The 22,636-nt window shown below is 36.4% G+C and overlaps 1 protein-coding gene across 5 annotated transcripts in view; it reads right to left on the bottom strand.

Moving 5' to 3' along the window:
• The window catches only part of NOX4 (NADPH oxidase 4), a 169,106-nt gene that overhangs the window by 18,153 nt on the left and 128,317 nt on the right, over positions 1-22,636 (bottom strand). For all 5 annotated transcript variants that reach the window (XM_045483670.1, XM_045483671.1, XM_045483669.1 and 2 more), the window contains 2 exons: positions 8,019-8,138; positions 5,676-5,784 (listed from right to left, as the gene is read on the bottom strand). In XM_045483670.1, the coding sequence (XP_045339626.1) occupies positions 5,676-5,784; positions 8,019-8,138 (229 nt within the window). The remainder of the gene's footprint in view (positions 1-5,675; positions 5,785-8,018; positions 8,139-22,636) is intronic.

The following is a 22,636-nucleotide window of genomic DNA, read 5'->3' as shown; positions in this document are numbered from 1 at the left end:
TATACCATCAAATAGCTGCCTCAAGTTACAGCCAAATGCTAAATTCACTTTTAGGCCTTTTCGGAACTGAATCAGGATTTATGACTTTTAGTTCCAAAAAAACAGAAGTTTCTAGATGCCAGTGATGAATAGCACCTCAAAAAACACGTGGCTTTTGTTGATTCTTGTCTTAAATGTTTACCAGGATGCTGTTCTGAGATCAGTCCAAAGACTCCTGCATCGATAACTGGTATTTGGTACCCACAGCCCCTAGTAAGAACTATGGAAATTTGAATGATGTTTTTAATGATGTCAATGTCTCCACTTTAACCTACCCCTCACTGAAGATAATAATATCTACTAAAGGAACAATTTTCTACAAATAAAAGGAAAAGGGAAAAAAATAAGGGAAAAAATAAATATATGGATCAACACAATCTTGCAAATAGATTAGGACTGTAGGATCATGCACAAATATTATGTTCTTCATTTTTACTTCTCCTGCCTATCACCCTTCCTTATTTTTCTCACAAATAAAAAATAACAGGATGTGAGTCCTGGAAGGAACTTTACAGATCACTAAGAGGAATCATGGTAATCATTTCTTAAATGCCTTCAAAATGATAGATACTTTAGATATGTTAAAGCTAAGTCTCCCATCAGGTTTCAAGTGCTGGTAGCCTCCTTTACAAATTGAAAGCATAAATCAGGTTTATAGAGATTAAGTGATTTACTCAAGGACTTGCAGTTCATATGAGGTAGAACCACTGTTCCATTGTAAATGACAGAATCCAAATGCCTGATGTAGCCTTGATCCCTCATTTTGATTTTGCCAATATGACCCACAGAGGTGAAGTGACTTGGAGTAAGTCATGTGGTTAGATATTAGCAGAGCTGGTACCAGATCACCTGACATCTGGCCCCGTGGTCTCCTTCATTCACCAGGTTGGGACAATCTGCCCAAGCAAGATCCACTTAAGATTCACATTTGTCATCACGGCAGATAGTCTGACACCAAGACAGTCACTAGGGCAACTAAGGTAACTTTGTCTTAGGCATTCTAGAATAATGTGAAACACAGTTGGAACAAGATTGAAAGACTCTATATTTTCATTGGTTTTCAAAAACATTTTGACCTACTCACATAAACTGTATGTAAAGTCACTATGCTATATTGCAGTTGATCTCTCTGTCTCTCTGTCTCTCTGTCTCTCTGTCTCTCTCTCTCTCTCTCTCTCTCACACACACACACACACACACACACACACACACACCCGGTGAACTCTGTAACACAGTTGCAAACACATCATCCTTAGAAGCATAACTGAAGGACCAGTTCATCCCGCTGATGTGAAAAATCAAAACCTGGGTGCAGAAGTGTGTACTGAAGATAGCCATCACTGTATTGTTTACACTAGTTTAAAGCTTGTATATTATTTACTCCACAGAATCTTAAGGATAAAGCACATCCATCAAAAAACTTGAAATGAAAACATAAATCTTAAGATTCAACTCCTTTGAAGGTCCAGCCACTTAACATTCTTGTCTTTCCTTTAATCCTTTCCTTCCCTACTACTTGCCTTATACAACATCTATTATTCAAATGTGCCTTTCCTCATCTTGGATCCAATTATGGCCTTTTATTTAAAAAAAAAGTACAGGTTTTAGATATCAGTTCAAGAAAGATTAAAAAATTAGAAAAACAAAAGGTAGAATTAGGAAATCCCATAAGTAATACAACTGGTTAATAATCATATGAAGAGAGGTTCAATCTTATTAGCATTCAGGAGAAAATAGAATGAGATCTCACTGTTTAAGAGATTGGTAGAAATTAACAAGATTGGTAATATAATGTTTTAAAATAAATGTCTCTCATACTCTTTGGTAGAAATGAAAATTTCTCTTTGGAGAGTGTTTTGTCAGTATATATTAAAAATTTAAATTCATTCACAACCTCCTCATAACCTCCAACTCAGAAAGTCAGTCTTGGGGATCAACCCAGGAAAAAATACTCTCAAATCGAAGGGTGTTGATTTTGCTCTTAAAAGTTTTTCCTCCTTTAGCCTCAAAGACAGAACTCTCTCATGGTTTTCCTGCTAACTCACTGGCCAGTCTGACCAGCCTCCTTTGTTGGCTGTAATTCATCTTCTGTGCCTCCAGAAACTGCAATATCCCAGAGCTTGATGTTTTCACACACTCTTCCAAGATCTACATTTATATCAGTCTTGCTCAAATCCTTTCAATGGCTTCTCATCCCTCCCGTTTGTCCCCTCCTGATTCAGCAGGTCCCTGGTAGGTCCCAGGAATCTGTACTTTTTTTTTCCAATTGTGGTAAAATATACATAACTGTCCTTAAGTGTACAGTTCGTGACATTAAATATGTCCACACTGCTGTGCAGCCATCGCCACCATCCACCTCCAGAACCGTGTCATCTTTCTAAACTGAAACTCCATGCCCATCAAACAATAACCCTCTGTTCATGTTTCCTGAGTCCCTGGCAACCACTGTTCTGCTTTCTGTGTCTATGAACTAGACATCTATATACCTCATATAAACAGAGCTGTACAATATTTGTCCTTTTACGTCTGATTTAATTCATTTAGTATAACATTTTCGAGGTTCATCCACAATGCATTTCTCAGAACTTCATTCTTTTTTAAGAAATATTATTCCCTTCTATGTATATGCCACATTTTCTTTATCCATCACCAGGCGTTTGGGTTATTTGGCTATTGTGAATAATGCTGCTATGAATACCGGTGTACAAATATCTGTTCAAATCCTTGCTTTCAGTTCTTCTATCTCCAGAAACCATTTATTTTTTGCATAAAATCCAAAGACTTTATGTCATCCACTTTTCCTCCAAAACAGCATACATACCAGGTCTCTCTCTGATTGATTCTCTTACTATTTTCCCCCTTTCTTACTTTGCTTTGCCCACACATATTTCTTTCATCTTCCCAAACTACCAAGCATACGACTGCATCAGAGCCCTAGCCTATGGAGTTAGATCCCCTTTTCTACAAGATTTCTGTCTAGTCTGCTCATTCATTTCACTAAGGGTTCTGCTAAAATACCTTTCTAGGAGTTGAATTCCCAATTACACAATATATAATTAGTGTGTCCTTTATGGTTTACTCTGTTGCTTTATCCCACTTTCTTTTTCTTCTTTGTCCTAATCAGAATCAGGCATCCTATGTATTTAGTAGTTTGTTGTCTATCTTCCCCACTTAGGATGAGCTCAAAAACTTGTTTTTGTTTTGCTCTCCAATGTAGCTCCAGGTCCCAGAACAGTCTGTGATTCATGGCAGGCAATGAGTGATTATTTGATGAGTGACAGAATGACAGACTGAATAAATGAATATCTGCATACAAAGACATGTATGATACTTCAGTGTTCTTTGTAATAAAAAAGATCCATCATTAAGGGATGGTTAAATAAAGTACTAAGTACATCTATATTACAAAATACTCTATAGCAGTAAAAAGAATGAGGTAACTCTATTAAGTGCTATTATTAAAAATGTTCAAGACATAGTGATAAGCTTAAAATAAGCAATTCATAGAACAATACAAATAGTACGGTAGAATTTATACAACACTCTTGAGTTACCTCTGGTTACACAGATTGGGTGAGGAAAATATTAAGGGAGGATTTGGTTTATCTGAATGATTTGACACTTTTCCAAAGAAGGCATATGGATTACCAAGAGACACATGAAAAAAATGCTCAACATCACTAATCATTGTGAAAATGCAATCAAAATCACAATGAGATATCACCACACATCTGTCAAAATGGCTAGTATTAAAAAAGAAAAAGTGTTCATGAGGACATGGAGGAAAGATAACCCTCATGTACTGCTGGTGGCAATGCAACCACTGTGGAAAACAATAAGAGAAGTACCTCAGAATATTAAAAATGGAAATACCATATGATCCAGTAATTCTAATACTGGGTAATTTACCCAAAGAAAGTTCAGACACTAATCTGAAAAGACATATGCACCCCTATGTTTATTGCAGCATTATTTGCAATAGCCAAATTTTTGAAGCAACTTAAATGTTTTCCGATACATGAATGGAATGTTCATATATACATATGTATATATATATAGAGAGAGATAAATGAGAAATATATATATATATATATATATATATATATATATATAATGAGAAATAAATCTTGTCATTTGCAACAATATGGATTGACCTAGAGGGTATTATGCTAAGTGAATGAAATCAGAGAAAGACAAATACCATATGATTTCACTTCTATGTAGAGTCTAAAAAACAAAACAAATAAGGCACCCAGGTAGCTCAGTCAGTTAAGTGTCCAACTTTGGCTCAGGTCATGATCTCACGACTCACGAATTCAGGTCCTGCATCAGGTTCTGTGCTGACAGCTCAGAGCCTAGAGCCTGGAGCCTGCTTTGGTTTCTGTGTCTCCCTCTCTCTCTCTTCTCCTCCCCCATTCATACTCTATCTCTCTCTCAAAAATATAAATATTAAAATTTTTTTAAAACACAAAACAAACATACAGAAATAGGCTCATAAATACAGAGAACAAACTGGGGGGTAGCCAAAGGGAAGGGGGGTTGTGGTATAGATGAAACAGGTGAAAAGGATTGAGAGGTACAGACTTCCAGTTATAAAGATGAAAATTATAGCATAGGGGAGCTAGTCAATAATTTATAATAACTTTTTATGGTGAAAGATTATGACTACATGTATTGTGGTAAGCAGTTTGTAATGTGTAATTGTCAAATCACTACGCTATACATCTGAAACTAATAAAACACCGTATGTCAACTATCCTACAACTAAAAAGAAAAAATTTATAGCAAAAATGCATATTTGTATTACTTGTATAATTTGCAAAAATTAAGATCTATATATCAATAGATAAATAAAAAGCTACATGTAGGATAGATGAAGGAGGCCTGCTTTTTATTTAAGAAATAAAACTTAGAATTTGGGATTTTCAACATTCTGCCTAGTGTGCCAAAAGTTTGGTGATGGTCCATTTGGAATATTAAAGGTGGAAATAAGAGATTAGAGCTAACAGAAGGAAGGATGGAAAGTATAGTAGCAACTGCCTGCTGATGTGGCCCTCTACGTGCTTTCCCTCATCACCCCATATGCATACCTCACCGACCATAAGCCTACATTTCCAGGTTAAAATATTCTACATTAAAACACAAATATGAGCATTTCTATGTTAAAAAATACCATAGATATATACACATATTCTCAGATAGCAACATCTGAAAATGTGCATACTAAATTATTAACATGCTATTCCTGTTCTCTTAAGAATTTTTTCTCGTTCTTTCAACTTATCTGCATATTTCCTGGTTTATTCTATAAGTATTATTTTTGTCATTTGAAAAAAGATAGTATTTTTTTTTTATTTTTATTTTTTTTTTTAATTTTTTTTTTTTTCAACGTTTATTTATTTTTGGGACAGAGAGAGACAGAGCATGAACGGGGGAGGGGCAGAGAGAGAGGGAGACACAGAATCGGAAACAGGCTCCAGGCTCCGAGCCATCAGCCCAGAGCCTGACGCGGGGCTCGAACTCACGGACCGTGAGATCGTGACCTGGCTGAAGTCGGACGCTTAACCGACTGCGCCACCCAGGCGCCCCAAAAAAGATAGTATTTTTAATGAAAAAAATAACCAACCGAATTTTACCTTGTTATGTAACACACAGAGTAAGTCTGCAAACCAACGGAAGGACTGGATGTCTCTGCACACCCAAATAAAATATAGTCTTCTGAGCTTGTACGGTTCCCAGTCATCCCTGTAAAATTAAAAGAACGCAGCAGGGATTAGGGTGAAAAAAAAATTAAGAATATCTGTATCTGAAAATTTGCTTTTCATTAGTAAGCAAGCAACCCACAGAAAAACCAGTCATTTACATCTTATCGTTTGTCATAGGACTTGCTACAGCTCTCAAACGAATTTAAAATGCAATATACCGACTCAGAGGAATGATACACTCCATGAATTAAAGTGTTTATTATTTGTGAATATTATATGCAGATCACCCATTTCCAGTGTGAAGGCGATAAACTCCTGGACCAGAATAATATGAACCCTGCATCTCAGAAAAAAGTTCTCTATTTTCTGTGAATTCTATCACTCAACTCAGCAGGGCTCCACTGGACATCAGTCGTGCCCTGGCCTCCAGGCAAAATGAGCCAAAACCATTCCAGAAAGCTGGTTGTTTATCCCCTTCTCAATAATCCTTAAAGAAAGAGATGTAACAGCCACCTACTATGTAATGCATTCCAGTAACTCATAATTCCAAGTCTGGATTCCTATTTATAATTATGAAGTCGACTTGAGGTTAAGAAAATATTTTCTCTTTTTCTTAACTTGGAGTGCCCAAATAACTTGCAGTATGTTTTCAGAAGCAAATGATTCCTGGCTTGGAATATGGTTATTTTTCTAAGAACCTCCAAAAAGTCCCAAATTTGTAACAAGCATTTAAAATTGAATATCATTCAAACACATCATTTCAACTTTATTATTCCTTGTTTTAGTACTCCATAAAAGAGTTTTAACACAAATTGTGCCTTCTTGAAAAGTGAATGGAATACATTTGAGAATAATTTTTTACTATTATGTTTATTTTTTCATGAAAATTAATATTAATCAATTAATTTTTGCTTATAATCTTAGAACTACAATAACTGAAAAAGTATTTACTCGGTAAGCAGTCTCATATTTGAAATTTTTATTCTTCAGTCTGTTATAACTTTGCTGAGTAATAGGCCAAGGCATCATGTGCTCATTTGTTAACTCCTGAGAAAAACTTTTCCTGACCAAAATTCTACAATAACCCCAAACCTTTATTTTTTTATCCCATTATCCTCTCTTCTTTTTATCATAGTTCTAATATTTTCTGAAATAATGTTATTATGAATTTCTCACTGGTTTATTTTTCACCTGCTCCATCTAAATGGAAGCTTTTTAAGGGCAGGGACTATGTTTCATTCATGACTGTATTACCAGTCCCTATAAGATGGTTTGGCATGTAGGTGCTCCAAAGTATTTGTTGACAGAATGGATGAAGAGTACCACTTACTATTTATGAGGAAGTAGAGAAATGAAGGCTGGTGGAATAATTTTCAAAGGACACAGGAATGGGGAGCCTGGGTGGCTCCATCAGCTGAGCTTCTGACTCTTGGTCTGGGCTCAGGTCATGATCTCACGGTTCATGAGATGGAGCCCCACATCGCGCTCTACGTGCTGACAGTGCGGAACCTGTCTGGGATTCTGTCTCTCTCTCCCTCTCTCTCTGACCCTCCCCTGTTCACTCACTCTCTCACAGAAATGAAGAAATAAACTTTTTAAAAAATAATTTTAAAAAAGGACAGATGAATGCCAAATTGTGATGTTTTACAAGAGAGCATGCTGAAAGCCACAGACCACATATTGAGAAACACTGAATTACTCCCCTCATCAATCAGTAAATGGAGTTCCATGAACAACAAGTAAAGTAGTGCCTCCTTATCTGTGGTTTCACTTTCTGTGGTTTCAGTTACCCTCACGGTCATCCGCGGCAGGGAAGCAGATAATCACTGCTCCACCTGACATATTGTCGGAAGGTCAACAGCACACAATGCTTACATCATTCGCTTCACTTCATCTCATCACCTAGGCATTTTATGATCTCACCTCATCACAAGAAGGGTGACTACATTACGATAAAATATTTTGAGAGAGAGATACCACACTCACAAAACTTTCATCACAGTATATTATAATTTTCCTATTTTAATATTTGTTATTATCTCTTATTGTGCATAATTGATGTTAAGCTTACAGAAAAAAGCAGAGTATATGTAGGGTTTAGCACCATCTGCAGTTTCAGGCATACACTGGGGATCTTGGAATGTATTCCCTGTGTGCAAGAGGGAGGACTACTGTAGACAAATTCTGTGAGGAATTACCTCATACTAAATGGGAGATGTTTGAAATATTGATAGTTCCCTATTTGAACTAATAAAATGGATCAAAATGACATACAGCAGGGTGTTGAGTATTGATGCAAATGGAGTTACTCCAATGCCTCCGGCCACACAGAGGCTAACCTCGTAGTTCAAGGATTCCTCAAATGGACTTCCAAATGGACCATCAATGTACAGCCTGTGGAGAAGGCAGACAAAGGTGGGAAAAATGAAAAGAAGTTAAATTAATTCTCTGTAGTATGTAGCAAACATGCTGAATCCAATTTCTAGGCTCTGTATGGCTCAGGCCTTATTTCATCACTTCTCATACTGACAAACCTAAAGGAATAAGAAATGTTATGTATAAACTCTCAATGCTAAAACAAGTACATCTGTTTCTAAGCCTTCCCTTTTGAGGGAAATAAAATAAAAAATATTTTAACATTAATTAAAAGTATAGAGAAGCATTTATAGGACCATGACAGACAGCTAAGGACAAGTTAAAGCTCTGATCATATTAGTATATTTGATTAAATTAAAATATCAATTGGTTTACTGTGTCTAAATTCAGTAAGTAAGGGTTCTCTTCAATAGCAAAGTCAGTAGTAGCAATATTTACAGAAACATTTACTATGTGAACAGAAAAGTAATAGAAGAAAAAAATAAAGAAACTGTTCCTCCTCTTTCCCTATTGAGGTTTATTAGTATAGAAACAGCTGGAGAATAATCTCAAAGGAATCTCCACTTACTTGGGATTGTATATTCAAGCAAGTGTGCGTGTGTGTGTGTGTGTGTGTGTGTGTGTGTGTGTGTGTGTGAAATCCTTAACTTCAACAAAACTTGCTAATTGTTCACTTAATATTTTTCCTCCATACTTTCTTAATAACAAAACATTAATTTATTCAGGGAAGCAAAGTAACCAGCTGAAACACTACACTGCCTAAAATCTATTGCATTTATTTTGACTGTGTGACTATGAACTTGTTGATGTAACGTAAATGGAAGTACAACCGGAAAACTGGAAGGCTCCCTGAAGGAAGCTGTCTCAGTTGAAAGTTGCATCTCTTTATTCCTCCCTTTCCTTTTTTTCTTTTTTCTTAGTACCTAAAATGTTGACTTGATGGGCTTAATACTTGTCTTTGATGGCTGTAAAATTAATATAGCCTCTAAAAAACTACCTTGTTCTAGGTATCTTAATGTTAAAGATATGTTAAAGGCACTGCCATTTTAATGCTCTTTTTTATATATTTTATATATATTTATATATATATTTATATAAATATATACATTTATATATATAAATATTTATATGTGTATATATATAAATATATATAAATATATATAAAAATATATATAAATACATTTAAATATATATAAATATATAAATATATTTATATATATATATATATATATATATATATATATATATATATAAACTTTGCTAAAACATAGCAACTGTCCCCCGAAGTATATTTATGTTGTCAGTGTTATGATACACGTACCTTTTATTGTAAGGAACGACTGCAATGATAGATCATTTAATATCAAGCATTTGTGAACTTACTGGTTAAATGCTGAATGAATTAATGAATGGACAGTCTTTGGACCTCTGAGCTCTATGGCATGTAGTCTAAGTTGTGTACCACTACCCATGTCAGGATTTGGTTTCCTTTCCTCCTGGGTACTTATAGACTATACTTCTCGGAAGTTTTTGTGGTTATACTGAGCCATATATCTAATTCTGACCACTGGGCTGTGAGTAGAGGCAATACTTGCTACTTCCAGAATAAGGCAGAGAAAAGCGTTGTCCCCTCTATGAGAAGAACTAAAAGCCATGAGTTGAACCGGAAGACAAAAGGCAACTGAATCCCTGACTTATCACTTGAAGCAGTTGTTCTGGATCCACTGACTCACAAAAGTCACTTCATGAGTAAGAAATAAGTCTGTTTTGTGTCTTATCACATTTTCAGGATATTTCAAGGTTGACTAGTTACTATAGCAGAGCTTAGACCATCATGACCACCATGTATAGGGTTTATATTTAAATCCTCAAAGGACTTTGCAAAAGTACTGTTTTAAAAAATACTGTATCTAATAAAAAAAAGCTACTTATTGTACCTCAAGGAACAATAACCAAAGTTTGAATGCTTAAGGTAGTGTTCTAAACACAGCAGAAATTCAGAAAATACTGACAGATCAGATACACACAATATACCAATTCTTACTACATCCATCTTATTCATACTTTATAAATTATTCACTCAACAAACATGCACTATGTGCCAACTAGCCCTGTGATACTATTTTGGACTCAAAGATAAAACTGACACCATGACATCAAAAATGACTTTACTAGAGGGGTGCATGGGTGGCTCAGACAATTGAGCATCTGACTCTGGCCCAGGCCATGATCTCATGGTCCGTGAGTTTGAGCCCCTCATCAGGTTCTGTGCTGACAGCTCAGAGCCTGGAGCCTGCTTCAGATTCTCTGTCTCCCTCTCTCTCTGTCCCTCCTCCACTCATGCTCTGTCTCTCTCAAAAAATAAAATTTTTTTTAAATTTTTTTTTTCAACGTTTATTTATTTTTGGGACAGAGAGAGACAGAGCATGAACGGGGGAGGGGCAGAGAGACAGGGAGACACAGAATCGGAAACAGGCTCCAGGCTCTGAGCCATCAGCCCAGAGCCTGACGCGGGGCTTGAACTCACGGACCGCGAGATCATGACCTGGCTGAAGTCGGATGCTTAACCGACTGCGCCACCCAGGCGCCCCATCAAAAAATAAACATTTTTTTTAAACATTTTAAAGAATGACCTTACCAGAGCTTTTCCATCTTCATATGAAAATCATATTAAATGGATTGGAGGATGAAAAAATTACTACAATGCTTTGATCTTTTTGAAGATAAGATCTTCGTGGGCACCTGGGTGGCTCAGTCAGTTAAGCATTCAACTTTAGTTGGGTCATGATCTTAGAGTTTGTGAGTTCAAGCCCCACATCAGGTTCTGTCCTGACAGCTTGGAGCCTGGAACCTGCTTCAGATTCTGTGTCTTCCTCTCTCTCTGCCCCTCCCCCACTCACGCTGTCTCTTTCTGAATAAACGTTAAAATGAATAAATGTTAAAATGAATAAACATTAAAAAGGAATAATTTTTTTTCAAAAAAAATCTTAAAGATAATATCTTTAAAAACATCAGTGATAAAATTGGCAGATGGTTTTAATATGTATTTAAAAAGCAGAATTTAGGATAGGATTCTTTATATTTATCTAAATGTATTTAGCTCCTCAAGTGCAATGCGTATTTTCATTTTATAAAGGTATTTTTACTAAACAGAAAAAGAACAACCTTAAAACAAAGCTACTAGAAGATATTTGAAAACTAAAGATTACTACATTAGATTATTGATAGAAATCTCAACATTATCCGTGGCTCAGAAACAACATATGTGAATTGATTCTACCACTTCTCACCATGTAAGCAAATCTAGAACATAAACATTAAATAAGAAAATTGTGCTTAAAAATAAATACTTCAACTGCAAAAACAGATCATTGCAAATGTCTACAGCAATGGAGGATTCTACTTTAGAATCCATTACACCTAGTACAATCTTCTCTTAGTCATTCATTCATTGAACAAATGCTCTTATGCACCTGTAATGTGACAGTGTTTGACGTGTCAAGGAAACAGAAATGAACAAGGAAGAAAAAGTCCTTGACCCCTTGGTTCTTTGATTCTAGTAGAAGAGGAGCTAGCCCATAAATAAAGACACAAAAATATGTATAATGTCATAGAGTGCTAAGTGCTTTTAAAAACAGGTAAAATGTAATAATAAGTGAAGTTATGTGACTGTTACATAAAAATGCATTATACTGTTCTGTTTACTTTTATATATGCTTGAAATTTTGCATAGGCAGTTTAAAGGGATAGTCAGAGAATGAGTCTCTGTGCATATGGCAATTGAACAGAGACCTGAATGAAGTGAAAGGGCAAGATGCAAAAACATCTGGAAAAAGAATCTTTCCAGCAGGAATAACAGGAAGTATAAATAAACAAAGCATTTTGGCTGAATGATATGTTCACACCAGCTAAACTCTTCTCAGGAAATTTCAGCTCAGTTTCTTCATTCAATCTCCTGCTAACTTTGTTTATGAATTTTTCTTTATCAGGACTGATACTATGTTTGGATCAATCCCCGTCCTTTGTTCATTAACAAAATTTTTAGCTCCTATCCAATAAAAAGAACTTTTTAGGCTCTGGAAATTATGGCAGTGAACAAGAGACAAATATCCCTGTCCTTGAAGAGGGCTTCTCTCTGGTGTGATTATCTAACCCATCTTTCATTTGCATATACTTATTAAGAATCTTTTTTGTGCAAAGTCCTAGAGATAGACAAGTATATCTCCTCAATTATGGTGCTGCCCACTTCTTTACTTGTGTCTGCTTCTTATAAGAAAAAACAGATACAAGGACAGACATGTTATGTGACCAGCTAAGGATAAGAGCAAAATCATGAAAAACACCTCTCTCCTACTTGTCTGCTTTACAACCCACCCACCCCACCCCCCATATACACCCTCCCCACGTTTGATGTTCCAGAATAAGTTTTAGAAAGAAGACAAGAATTCAGGGTTCTAGACATTTACTAGGGTTAGGATCTTGGGCCACATACTTGTCCTCTCAAAATCTGATTTCCTTGCTTCAAAAAGGACCACTGAAATGTGGTGACACAGAAAAAAGTCTGCTTAAGAGTTGCACAGGGCCACCAATATCAGAAATGCTCTTTGTTAATGGCATCAATGAGCACCTGCATTGCCCTGTCAGGCCAACTGAGAGGTCCAGTGTGACATGAGAAATGTTGATGGGAATGTGGTGTGAAGGACCTTAGATAATCAGCTGGGGTTTTTTCGTACCTTTTCATTGATTTTTTTCCTTATTTTTATTAAGGTTTTCTTTTAATTCCAGTATAGATGATACACAGTGTTAAATTTGTTTCAGGTGTACAATATAGTGATTCAACAATTCTATACATTAGTCAGTGCTCATCATGGTATGTGTACTCTTAATCCTCATCACCTCTTTCACCCATCCTCCCACCCACATCCCCTCTGGTAACTATCAGTTTGTTCTCTATAAGAGTCTGTTTTTGGTTTGTCTCTCTCTCTTTTTTTCCTTTGTTGCTTTGTTTTGTCTCTGCATGGTATTTGTCTTTCTCTGACTTACTTCTCTTAGCATTATAATCTCTAACTCTATCCATGTCGTTGCAAATGGCAAGATTTCATTCTTATTAAAAATTTTTTTAATGTTTATTTATTTTTGAAAGAGAGAGAGAGAGAGAGAGAGCAGGGGAGGGGCAGAAAGAGGGCAGACACAGAATCTGAAGCAGGCTCCAGGCTCTGAGCTGTCAGCACAGAGCCCGACGTGGGGCTCAAACTCATGGACCGTGAGTTCATGACCTGAGCCTAAGTCAAATGCTCAACCAACTGAGCTACCCAGGACCCAAGATTTCATTCCTTTTTACAGCTGAATGATATTTCATTGTATGTATATACCACTTCTTTTCCATTCATCTATTGACAGACACTTGGGCTGCTTCCATAATTTGGCTATTGTAAATAATGCTGCAATAAACATAGGGATGCATGTATCCCTTTGAATTAGTGTTCCTGTATTCTTTGGATAAATACCAGTGGTGTGATTACTGAATGGTAGGGTAGTTCTATTTCTAACTTCTTGAGGAACCGCATAACTGTTTTCTAGAGTGGCTGCAGCAGTTTGCATTCTCAACAACAGTTGTTGTTGCATTAGTGGTCCTTTATCTCTACATCACCATCATCGCTTGTTTCTTGTGTTTTTGACTTTAGCCATTCTGACAGGTGTGAGTTGGTATCTCATTATAGTCTTAATTTACGTTTCCCTGATGATGAGTGATGTTGAGCATCTTTTCATGTGTCTGTCGGCTTTCTGTATATCTTCTTTGGAAAAATGTCTATTCAGGTCCTCTGCCCATTTTTTAATTGGATTATTTGACTTTTCAGATGTTGAGTTGTATCAGTTCTTTAAATATTTTGGATACTAACCCTTTATCGGATATGTCATTTGCAAATATCCTCTATTCAATAGGTTGCCTTTTAGTTTGGTTGATTGTTTTCTTCACTGTGCAGAAGCTTTTTATTTCAGTGTAATCTCAATATTTTATTTTGCTTTAGTTTCCTTTAACTCAGGAGACATATCTAAAAAAATGCTGCTACAGCCAATTTCAGAGAAATTACTGCCTATGCTCTCTTCTAGGATTTTTATGGTCTCATATTTAGGTCTTTAATCCATTTTCTGTTTATTTTTGTATATAGCGTTAAGAAAGCAGCCCAGTTTCATGCCTCTGCATGGTGCTGTCCAGTTTTTCCAACACCATTTGTTGAAGAGACCATCTTTTCCCATTGTATATTCTTTTCTACTTGGTCAAAGATTAATTGAGCATATAATCATGGGTTTATTTCTAGATTTTCTACTCTGTTCCATTGATCTATGTGTTTGTTTTATGCCAGCACCATACTGTTTTGATTACTACAGTTTGTAATATAACTTAAAGTTTAGAATTGTGATACCTCCAATTTTATTTCGCTTTTTCAACATTGCTCTGGCTATTCAGGGTCTTTTGTGGTTCCATAAAAAATTTTAGGCTTGTTTGTTCTGGCTCTGTGAAGAATGCTGGTGTTATTTTGATAGGGATTTCATTGAATGTGTAGATTCCTTTGGGTAGTATACACATTTTAACAATATTTGGTCTTCCAATCCATGAGAATGGAATGTCTTTCCATTTCTTTGTGTCATTTTGAATTTCTTTCATCGGTGTTTTACACTTTTCAGAGTATTGGTCTTTTATCTCTCGGTTATGTATATTCCTAGGTATCTTATTGTTTTTGGTGTAATTGTAAATGGTATCACTTTGTGCCACTTCATTATTAGTGTATGGGAATACAACAGACTTCTTTACATTGATTTTGTATCTTGTGACTTTACTGAATTCATTTATCAGTTCTAGTATATTTTTGTTGGGGTCTTTAGGATTTTTCTATTTATACTATCATGCCATCTGCAAATAGTGAAAGGTTTACTTCTTCCTTAACAATTTGAATGTCTTTTATTTCTTTTTGTTGTCTGATTGCTGTGGCTAGGACTTCCAGTACTATGCTGAATAAAAGTGGTGAGAGTAAACGTTTTTATTTTATTCCTGATTTTAGAGGAAAAGCTCTGTTTCCCCCATATAGTATGATGCTCACTGTGGGTTTTTCACATAAGGTCTTTGGTAGGTTAAGGTATGTTTCCTCTAGACCTACTTTGTTGAGGGTGTCTATCAGGAATGGATGTTGTACTTTGTCAAATGCTTTTTCTGCATCTATTCAAATGATCATATGGTTTTTATCCTTCCTCTTATTGATGTGATGTATTACGTTGATTGATTTGCAAATATTGAACCACCCTTGCATCCGAGGAATAAATCACACTTGATCGCGGCGAGTGATTTTTTTAATGTATTGTTGGATTTGGTTTGCTAGTATTTTGTTGAGGATTTTTGTATCTATGTTCATCAGAGATATTGGCCTGTAGTTCTTTTTTTGCAGTGTCTTTATCTGGTTTTGGTATCAGGGTAATGCTGGTCTCATAGAATTAATTTGAAGTTTTCCCTCCTTTTCTATTTTTGGAATAGTTTGAAAATAGGTATTAACTGTTCTCTAAATATTTTGTAGAACTTGCTTATGAAGCCATCTGGTTCTGGACTTTTGTTTGTTGTGTTTTTTTGATTACTGATTCAATTTCTTTGCTGGTCATCAGTCTGCTCAAATTTTCTGTTTCTGCCTGCTTTAGTTTTGGTAGGTTATGCCATTTGTGCTGTGGCTTGGTAGTTTTTCAGTTGGGACATATTTCTTTGTGTCCTCATTTTGTCTAACTCTTCATGTCTGTTTCAGTGTTTTAGGTAAGTCAGCTCAGTTATGCCTCTTGTTCTTGATGGTAATGACATTATGAAGAAGAGGTCCTCTAGTGCCCTGCAGTGCAGTATCCCCAGGGCCTCGCAAAGGGAATATCTACTAGGTGTGATGGTGTGCTCTGCTGTTGAGTCTTGGTCTTTTTCCTTCATTCCAGTTGCCTGCAGAGGCTCCCTTTGCTTCTTTTGGGCACTGTTTGCTCCCTAGCTGGGTGGGACACATTTTAATGGGTATGCAGTGGTATGCCTGCAAAATGACACCTGCCACCACTGTGTGATGAGGCCCTGAAAAACATGCAGGTTGGGAGATATGGTGCGGCTTATGCAGGTCTTCCGGGGCAGGGGCCCATAGTACCAGGACTGAGGCAAATGTTACTGGGAAGGGAAGATCTGCTAAAGAACAGGGGGTGAAGTGTGGTGCAAGCCAAGTTAGGTTGCAGAGCCTTACTGGTTCCCACAGGTGGCTGTTGTTTATGCTGGGGGGTAGGGGAATGAAACCGCACAGACCAGCTCCTTTGTTCCTGGAGTCTCCCTGTGATCCCTGATCTCTGGGTCACACTCTGAGATGAAGAAATCACTCTCCCTCTTCTCATCCCACCGTTTTTCAAACTGCTGCTTCCACGTTGTGTCTCTGCTGATTGTGGTCCTTTATCTCTCTTTTTTAAATTTTTAACTCATTAATTTAAAAGTTACATCCAAATTAGTTAGCATATAGTGCCTTCTCTTTAAGGGTGGGGAATCAGCTTCCTAAAGCCGTCCAGGTTCTCCCAGAGCTGAGCACACTGGCTTTTAAAATTCCAGGCTTTAAGTCCCACTGGTTGTAAGAACTCATGAGATTGAGCCCCTCTTGCTTTCATACCCAAATGTTATGGTGATTTGTCCTCCCTGTTCAGGAGCTAGCCAGTGTGCAAGTCTCTTTCTCACCCTTCTCCACATCCCTGGCTCTCTCCCCACTGTGGACAGTCAGGGGACCTGTATCTAGAATCCTTGGGTGTGGGTGGGAAGTTGTGGCCCCTCCTGCTGGGAGGGAAAAAGCCACCCATGGTGTGGGAAGCTGAGTTTGGAAGAAACAGGGAAAGGAGACTATTGGTTACAGTTGGTTTATTGTCCAGGAAACACAGAGTGATCTCCTGGGGCCATCTGCAGACTATTCTGTCTGTTTCACCACTGGCATTGGTCAGTAGCATCAGGGCCATTTTACTCCCAAATCACGCCTTCGCCCTTCCTACCTTCTGCAGTATGTCCCTTTCTCTATCTTTAGTTGTGGAGGTTGTTCTGCCAATCTTCAGATTGTTTCCTGTGTTATCAACACCGACGTCAATGAGTGTTACCTAGTTGTATTCATGCGACGAGGCGAGCTCAGAGTCCTCATATTTGGCCATCTTTCCAGCCTGTATCTTCTCTGTCTTTTTTAAATTTTGTTTTGTTTGTTTGCTAGAAATGTGTTTTCACACAAGGAGAAACAACATTTTGCTTCTTTGGGAGGGAAGATGAAGAATGAAATTACTGGTAATTTGGCAACAGCTGGGTTTTTGAGAGAGGCAGAAAGACAAAACTACTGAAGTCATTTTTCGTATATTTAATGTGATTAATGTGTAAAATCCATTGCCTTTAATTTGTGAGCAGTGATTTTTCTCCCATGTTAGTACCTGCTCTTTAAAGGAATGCTATATTCCTATTATTGTTATATATGTGAAAAAATTACAGAAACTAAAGGCAACTCTCCAAAGTCTTGTAACAACATAATAGAGGTGAGATCAACCTGACATATTTTTAAACTTCAGCTGATGACTAATAAAAAGTTCCATTGTGAAGGACTCTGGATAGAAAAGAATTCTAAGAAGAGGAGAGGTCCTCTTTCCTGGACCATTCGAACATATATAAACATTTTTTCAAAAACTCAGTAAGTTTTTCCTTGAAAGTAGAATCCACTTAACATATTTAAAATGGATTTACTTGTTTTCATGTGTAATGTTAATCAGCTGATAGACCAAGTATATCAGATCTCTTTTTTCTCAATGGAAAAACCCATCATCTGCAAATCAATCCAACTATATTAACAAATAAAATTACAACCAACACTTCTTGAAATCTTGTTCCTCAATACTTCCTATTACTTCCCTCAAAACAAATTGATATCATAATAAATGAAAATAGAACTTAGACAATCTGAGAATTTATAAAATTATTGTAAGAAAGATGTTTATTAATTTAAGAAAATTGGGGCAGCTGGGTGTTCTCAGTTGGTTAAGCATCTGACTTCGGCTCAGGTCATGATCTCATGGTTCGAGCCCTGTGTCGGGCTCTGTGCCGACAGCTCAGAGCCTGGAGGCTGCTTCAGATTCTGTCTGTCTGTTTCTCTCTCTCTCTCTCTCTCTCTCTCTCTCTCTCTCTCTCTGTTTCTGTCTCTCTCTGCCCCTCTCCTGCTTGCTCTTTCTCTCTCTCAAAAATAAATAAAAACATTAATGAAAATTAAAAAAAAAGAAAATAGATACTAATTATACCAATATTTCCCAAAAGGAGTTTCAAAGAACAATACTGTAAGGGAGAAAAAAGTATTTTGTAGTCAAATAAATTTGGGAAATGTGTTAAGAAAGTTTTTATTATTTGTTTATTTAAAAATTTATTTAATTCAAAACTCCTCTAGACCTTTCACATGCCAAGAATGCCTTATAAATCTCCAGGCAGGGGTAAACAATACTTTGTAAACATTATTTCATCATAAATTGTTTCTCCATAAGATATCTGCCAAGATTTTAGAGAATAGGGAACAAGTTAGAAATGGAGAATCAAGACAAAGTATTACTCTTTAACAGACTATTGTCCTTGCTAGGTTTCAGAAAGAATACCTTTTGCTACAATAGACATTGCAAAAATTATTTTAAAGATTAAGTGGGTGGGAATTAAAGTGCATTTATTTATTTAACATGTAATAATGGAAAGTTACCATAAGTAAAGCCCACTACTACCTGCTGCAGCAAAAAAAGAAAAAAAACAACAACAAAACAAAACAAAACAGAAAGACGATTAACTGTAATGTCTGTCCACAAGAGGGATGCAAAGTGGGAAGCAGCAGGGACACCGCACTTTAGTATAAAACGAAGCACCATCTGAGAAGTTACTAAACGCGTGTTATATATCCATGTTCCATATATACACAACGCTTTGTACTTTTCACATATTATCTGTCATAATCTTAACACCTTATGAGGTAGTTATAGTACTATTATCCCCATGTAGCAAATGAGGACCCTGAGACAAGGAGAGGTGCCATGACCAGTCTGAAATTCCATATGTTCAGATGGAGGATGAGGAAGAGTAAAGGTGAGGAGAGACAGATCAGGGTCAGGGTCTAGTCTGTAAAGAGAACCTTCTAGTTTGTGCATCTGTCACAGATCTAAATACATCTTCCTGCTCAGAAATAAGATGTGCTTTCATGATGGCCATTGGTCAAATGTGAGAATTACCTGGAACTAACTCTGCCTGCAGGAAAGGAAGAGCACCATTGCCACACAGCTGCTTCGTCTGAGCAGCCATGGGTTCCATCCTACAGGTGATAAAAGTGAAAAAGAATGCATATAGACACTTTGCCAATGATAGTCTTTGCAGTGAGAGGAAGAGGAACCACTGCCCTCAGCAAAAGCTAAATGGGTTTAAATGTTGGAACTGTTCAGTGGTGTTTAGGTGTTACACCCATGCACTCGCACTGTTTAAAAAACACTTTCGTTGTGGAGGTTCCACCAAGGACCGACATGGGGGTGGGGAGGTTGAATAGCTCTGTGGTTACCATTCTGAAATTCTCCATCCTTGATTTCTCTGTCACCATAAAACTACTGTTTAATTACATTTTGATAAACACAAGTTTCTTAGGAATTAAAAATATCACATTATAAAAGAATAGACTATACTCAATAAATATATTTTAAAAGAATAAACAAAGGATGCGATGTGCTAGCCTAAGACATAAAAGATCTTGGGATTATTGGCTGGATCCACTCGAAATGGAGGGTGTGAAAAGGCAGTATACGAAGATAGTATGAAATAAATATTTTTTCTTAATAGTCACTAGGTGGATAACAACACTCAACAATTCTATGGTGTTTTAAAGATTAAAAAACACATTTGTATGAATTTCTGATTTGATCTCAGACCAACTGTGTGTCAGCAAAATATGGCAAAAATGTACATTCCTCCATATATTCTCTCTGGGTTGATGTCAAAGGAAGTATTGCTTTCAATGATGTTTCAAGGGATAACAAGCCTCAGGAGCAGTGAGGTTTCTATAGGGAATTGCTATCTTTAATTAACTATACAGCCAAAGGATTATTTTTCTGACCATAATAAATTTATAGGCCTAGTCTTTTTGTTTATGGAAAGATACTACAATGCACAACAATCACCCTTTTCCTTGCCTATCCTGACAACAATGGAGCTATGTGTGGTTGGCACAGTGCTAAATGCTCTAGATGAATTATTTATCATTATTAAATGAGAGCTAAATGTTATTATTTGACTTCATTTATTAGGAGACTGAGGTTCTGGAAGTTTAAATATTTGCTCAAGGCCAAACATCTAATAAGGGGCTTATGTCTACCACCTGAAAGAACTCCATTTCTGTTTAGAAAACAAACAACCCAAAACTTTCCAAAACAGGAGTCTTCTAATCAGACAAATAATAATTGAATGTTTTATAAACGATTAGTAACTCCATTTACACACAGAAATATTTTTACCTTAAAGTCTATTTTATCTGAAATAATTTTGCTTTGATTAGAATTTCTCTACCATATTCCTCACCTTCTTTACTTTCAGCCTTTCTTTATCTTTCTGTTTTGAGCAAATCTCTTGAAAACTGCCTACTGCTCTATTATTCCAGTCTTACAGCCTTTTCTTTGAACTGTAGAACTGAGTTCAGTTAAGGCGAGCCACTTACAACAGTGTCATCTTGTCCTGTTTATCTGTCTCTCTTTGACTATTTCTTCCCCTCCCTTCCTTCCTTGACTACTTTTATATTGTTAGTCTCTGCTTTAGTTTTCTGTAAGTAAATTATAATGTTTCACATGGTGTATTTATTTTTATGATGTTGCTTGGGATTTACTGGTATCTCTGAATTTGAGCTATTTTTTTCTTCAAATATATAGCCTATATTCTTTTTCTTTCCCCTTCCTAATGGAAGGCTAATATAAAGAAATGCAGGAACTTCTCCCTCCATCCACTATTTCTTAAGCCTTTCTTTCCTACTGTCCATATTTGTGTCTCTTTATGCCACATTCTTGATAATTATTTCAGTTCTATTTGACAATCTATGGTTGTGTTAATCTGCTAAGTTTATGATATTGTATCTTTCATTTGTAGAAGCTCTATTGGCCCCCTTGCCAGGCTGCCTTGAGAAGTTTGATTGTCTTTTGTCTCTTAATCATTATTCTAATGCTCTGGTTTATTCTTTTAGAAATACTAAGCATTTGTTGTATACTTTTTGAATACAAAATTTCTATTAAAATATACTCATGGTATTTTTCCCCTCATTTTTAAAACTATGAGCTCATATTCCTTGGTGTCTTGTATAGAGGAATCCTTTGGAGATTAAAATGTGTCCCCCAAAGAGGATTTTCATTCTCTACCAGATAACAGGAGGATGGCCATGAATCTACAATCACTCTAAATTTTTGTCTCTGGGTTTATTGGGCTACATACATATAATGATTTCACTGTTCCAATCCAAGCGAGATGGAATGTATGGTCACTAAGTATTGGGGAAGAATTTTTTTTTAATTCTTCTCAGAGCCAAGGACAAAGTGAGTCAATCATCCCCACTATCCCCTTCTGTATATCAGGCTATTTAATCTCTACTTAATACACTGAGAATGGATTCTAGGCCATTTGCAGGGGTCTCTGATTCACTCTCCTACCCTCCTCAGGGTCCAGACCTCATCTCTTGTCCATCAACATACAGCCCATTGAAACCAGCTCTAACATTTGGGGATAGATAGACACATTGGTAAGAGCAAATATGAGCTCAAGTACTCACTTCACTTACTAGTCTAGATAGCAACTTCTTATGGTTTATGACCCAGAGCAATGTCATTCATTCATGTTCTACTATCTCAAACATGCATTAAAAACTATTTGAGTGTGTGTGTGCGCGTGTATGTGTATGTGTGTTAGGAAACATTTTTAGATTTTTTGCATACTGTATTATCTAGTATGCTATATTTATTTTTCACTCTTAAGTACACACACACACACACACACACACACACACACACACACACATACACACACATGTAGATGAATCCTTATTATTAAACTTAGTTCCTATAGAAAATTAAAGAGAAATGTTTTTTCTCTTTTTATTTTGTTTTATGTATTGGCTAATGTAGGCTTGATCTGCTGGCATGCAACTTGAAACTTCTATTCATATGCAAAAAACAGTTAAAATAACATTAAAGAAAAGCCAGCAAACTGTTCAACTGTTCAAACACTAGTACTTAACTGGAAACATGAATTGCAAGCTGACCAATCCCTACTAAATTTTCAAGTGTAACATCTAGGCAAATTTCACACCCCACTCTAACATATATTTAAACACAGCTGTAACCCTCACTAAAATAAAATTTCCTCTGAAAGCTTTTAGAGGGAATATAGTCAGTTAAAATAAACACCCTTTAAGATTGAGTTTAGATTTTAGACTTTTGTACTACAATCAGCTTTT

This window comes from Leopardus geoffroyi, chromosome D1 (assembly GCF_018350155.1).
Source record: "Leopardus geoffroyi isolate Oge1 chromosome D1, O.geoffroyi_Oge1_pat1.0, whole genome shotgun sequence".
NCBI lineage: Eukaryota > Metazoa > Chordata > Mammalia > Carnivora > Felidae > Leopardus > Leopardus geoffroyi.
Note: the sequence above shows the minus strand (reverse complement) of the source record. Positions and strands in the feature narration are given on the sequence as shown.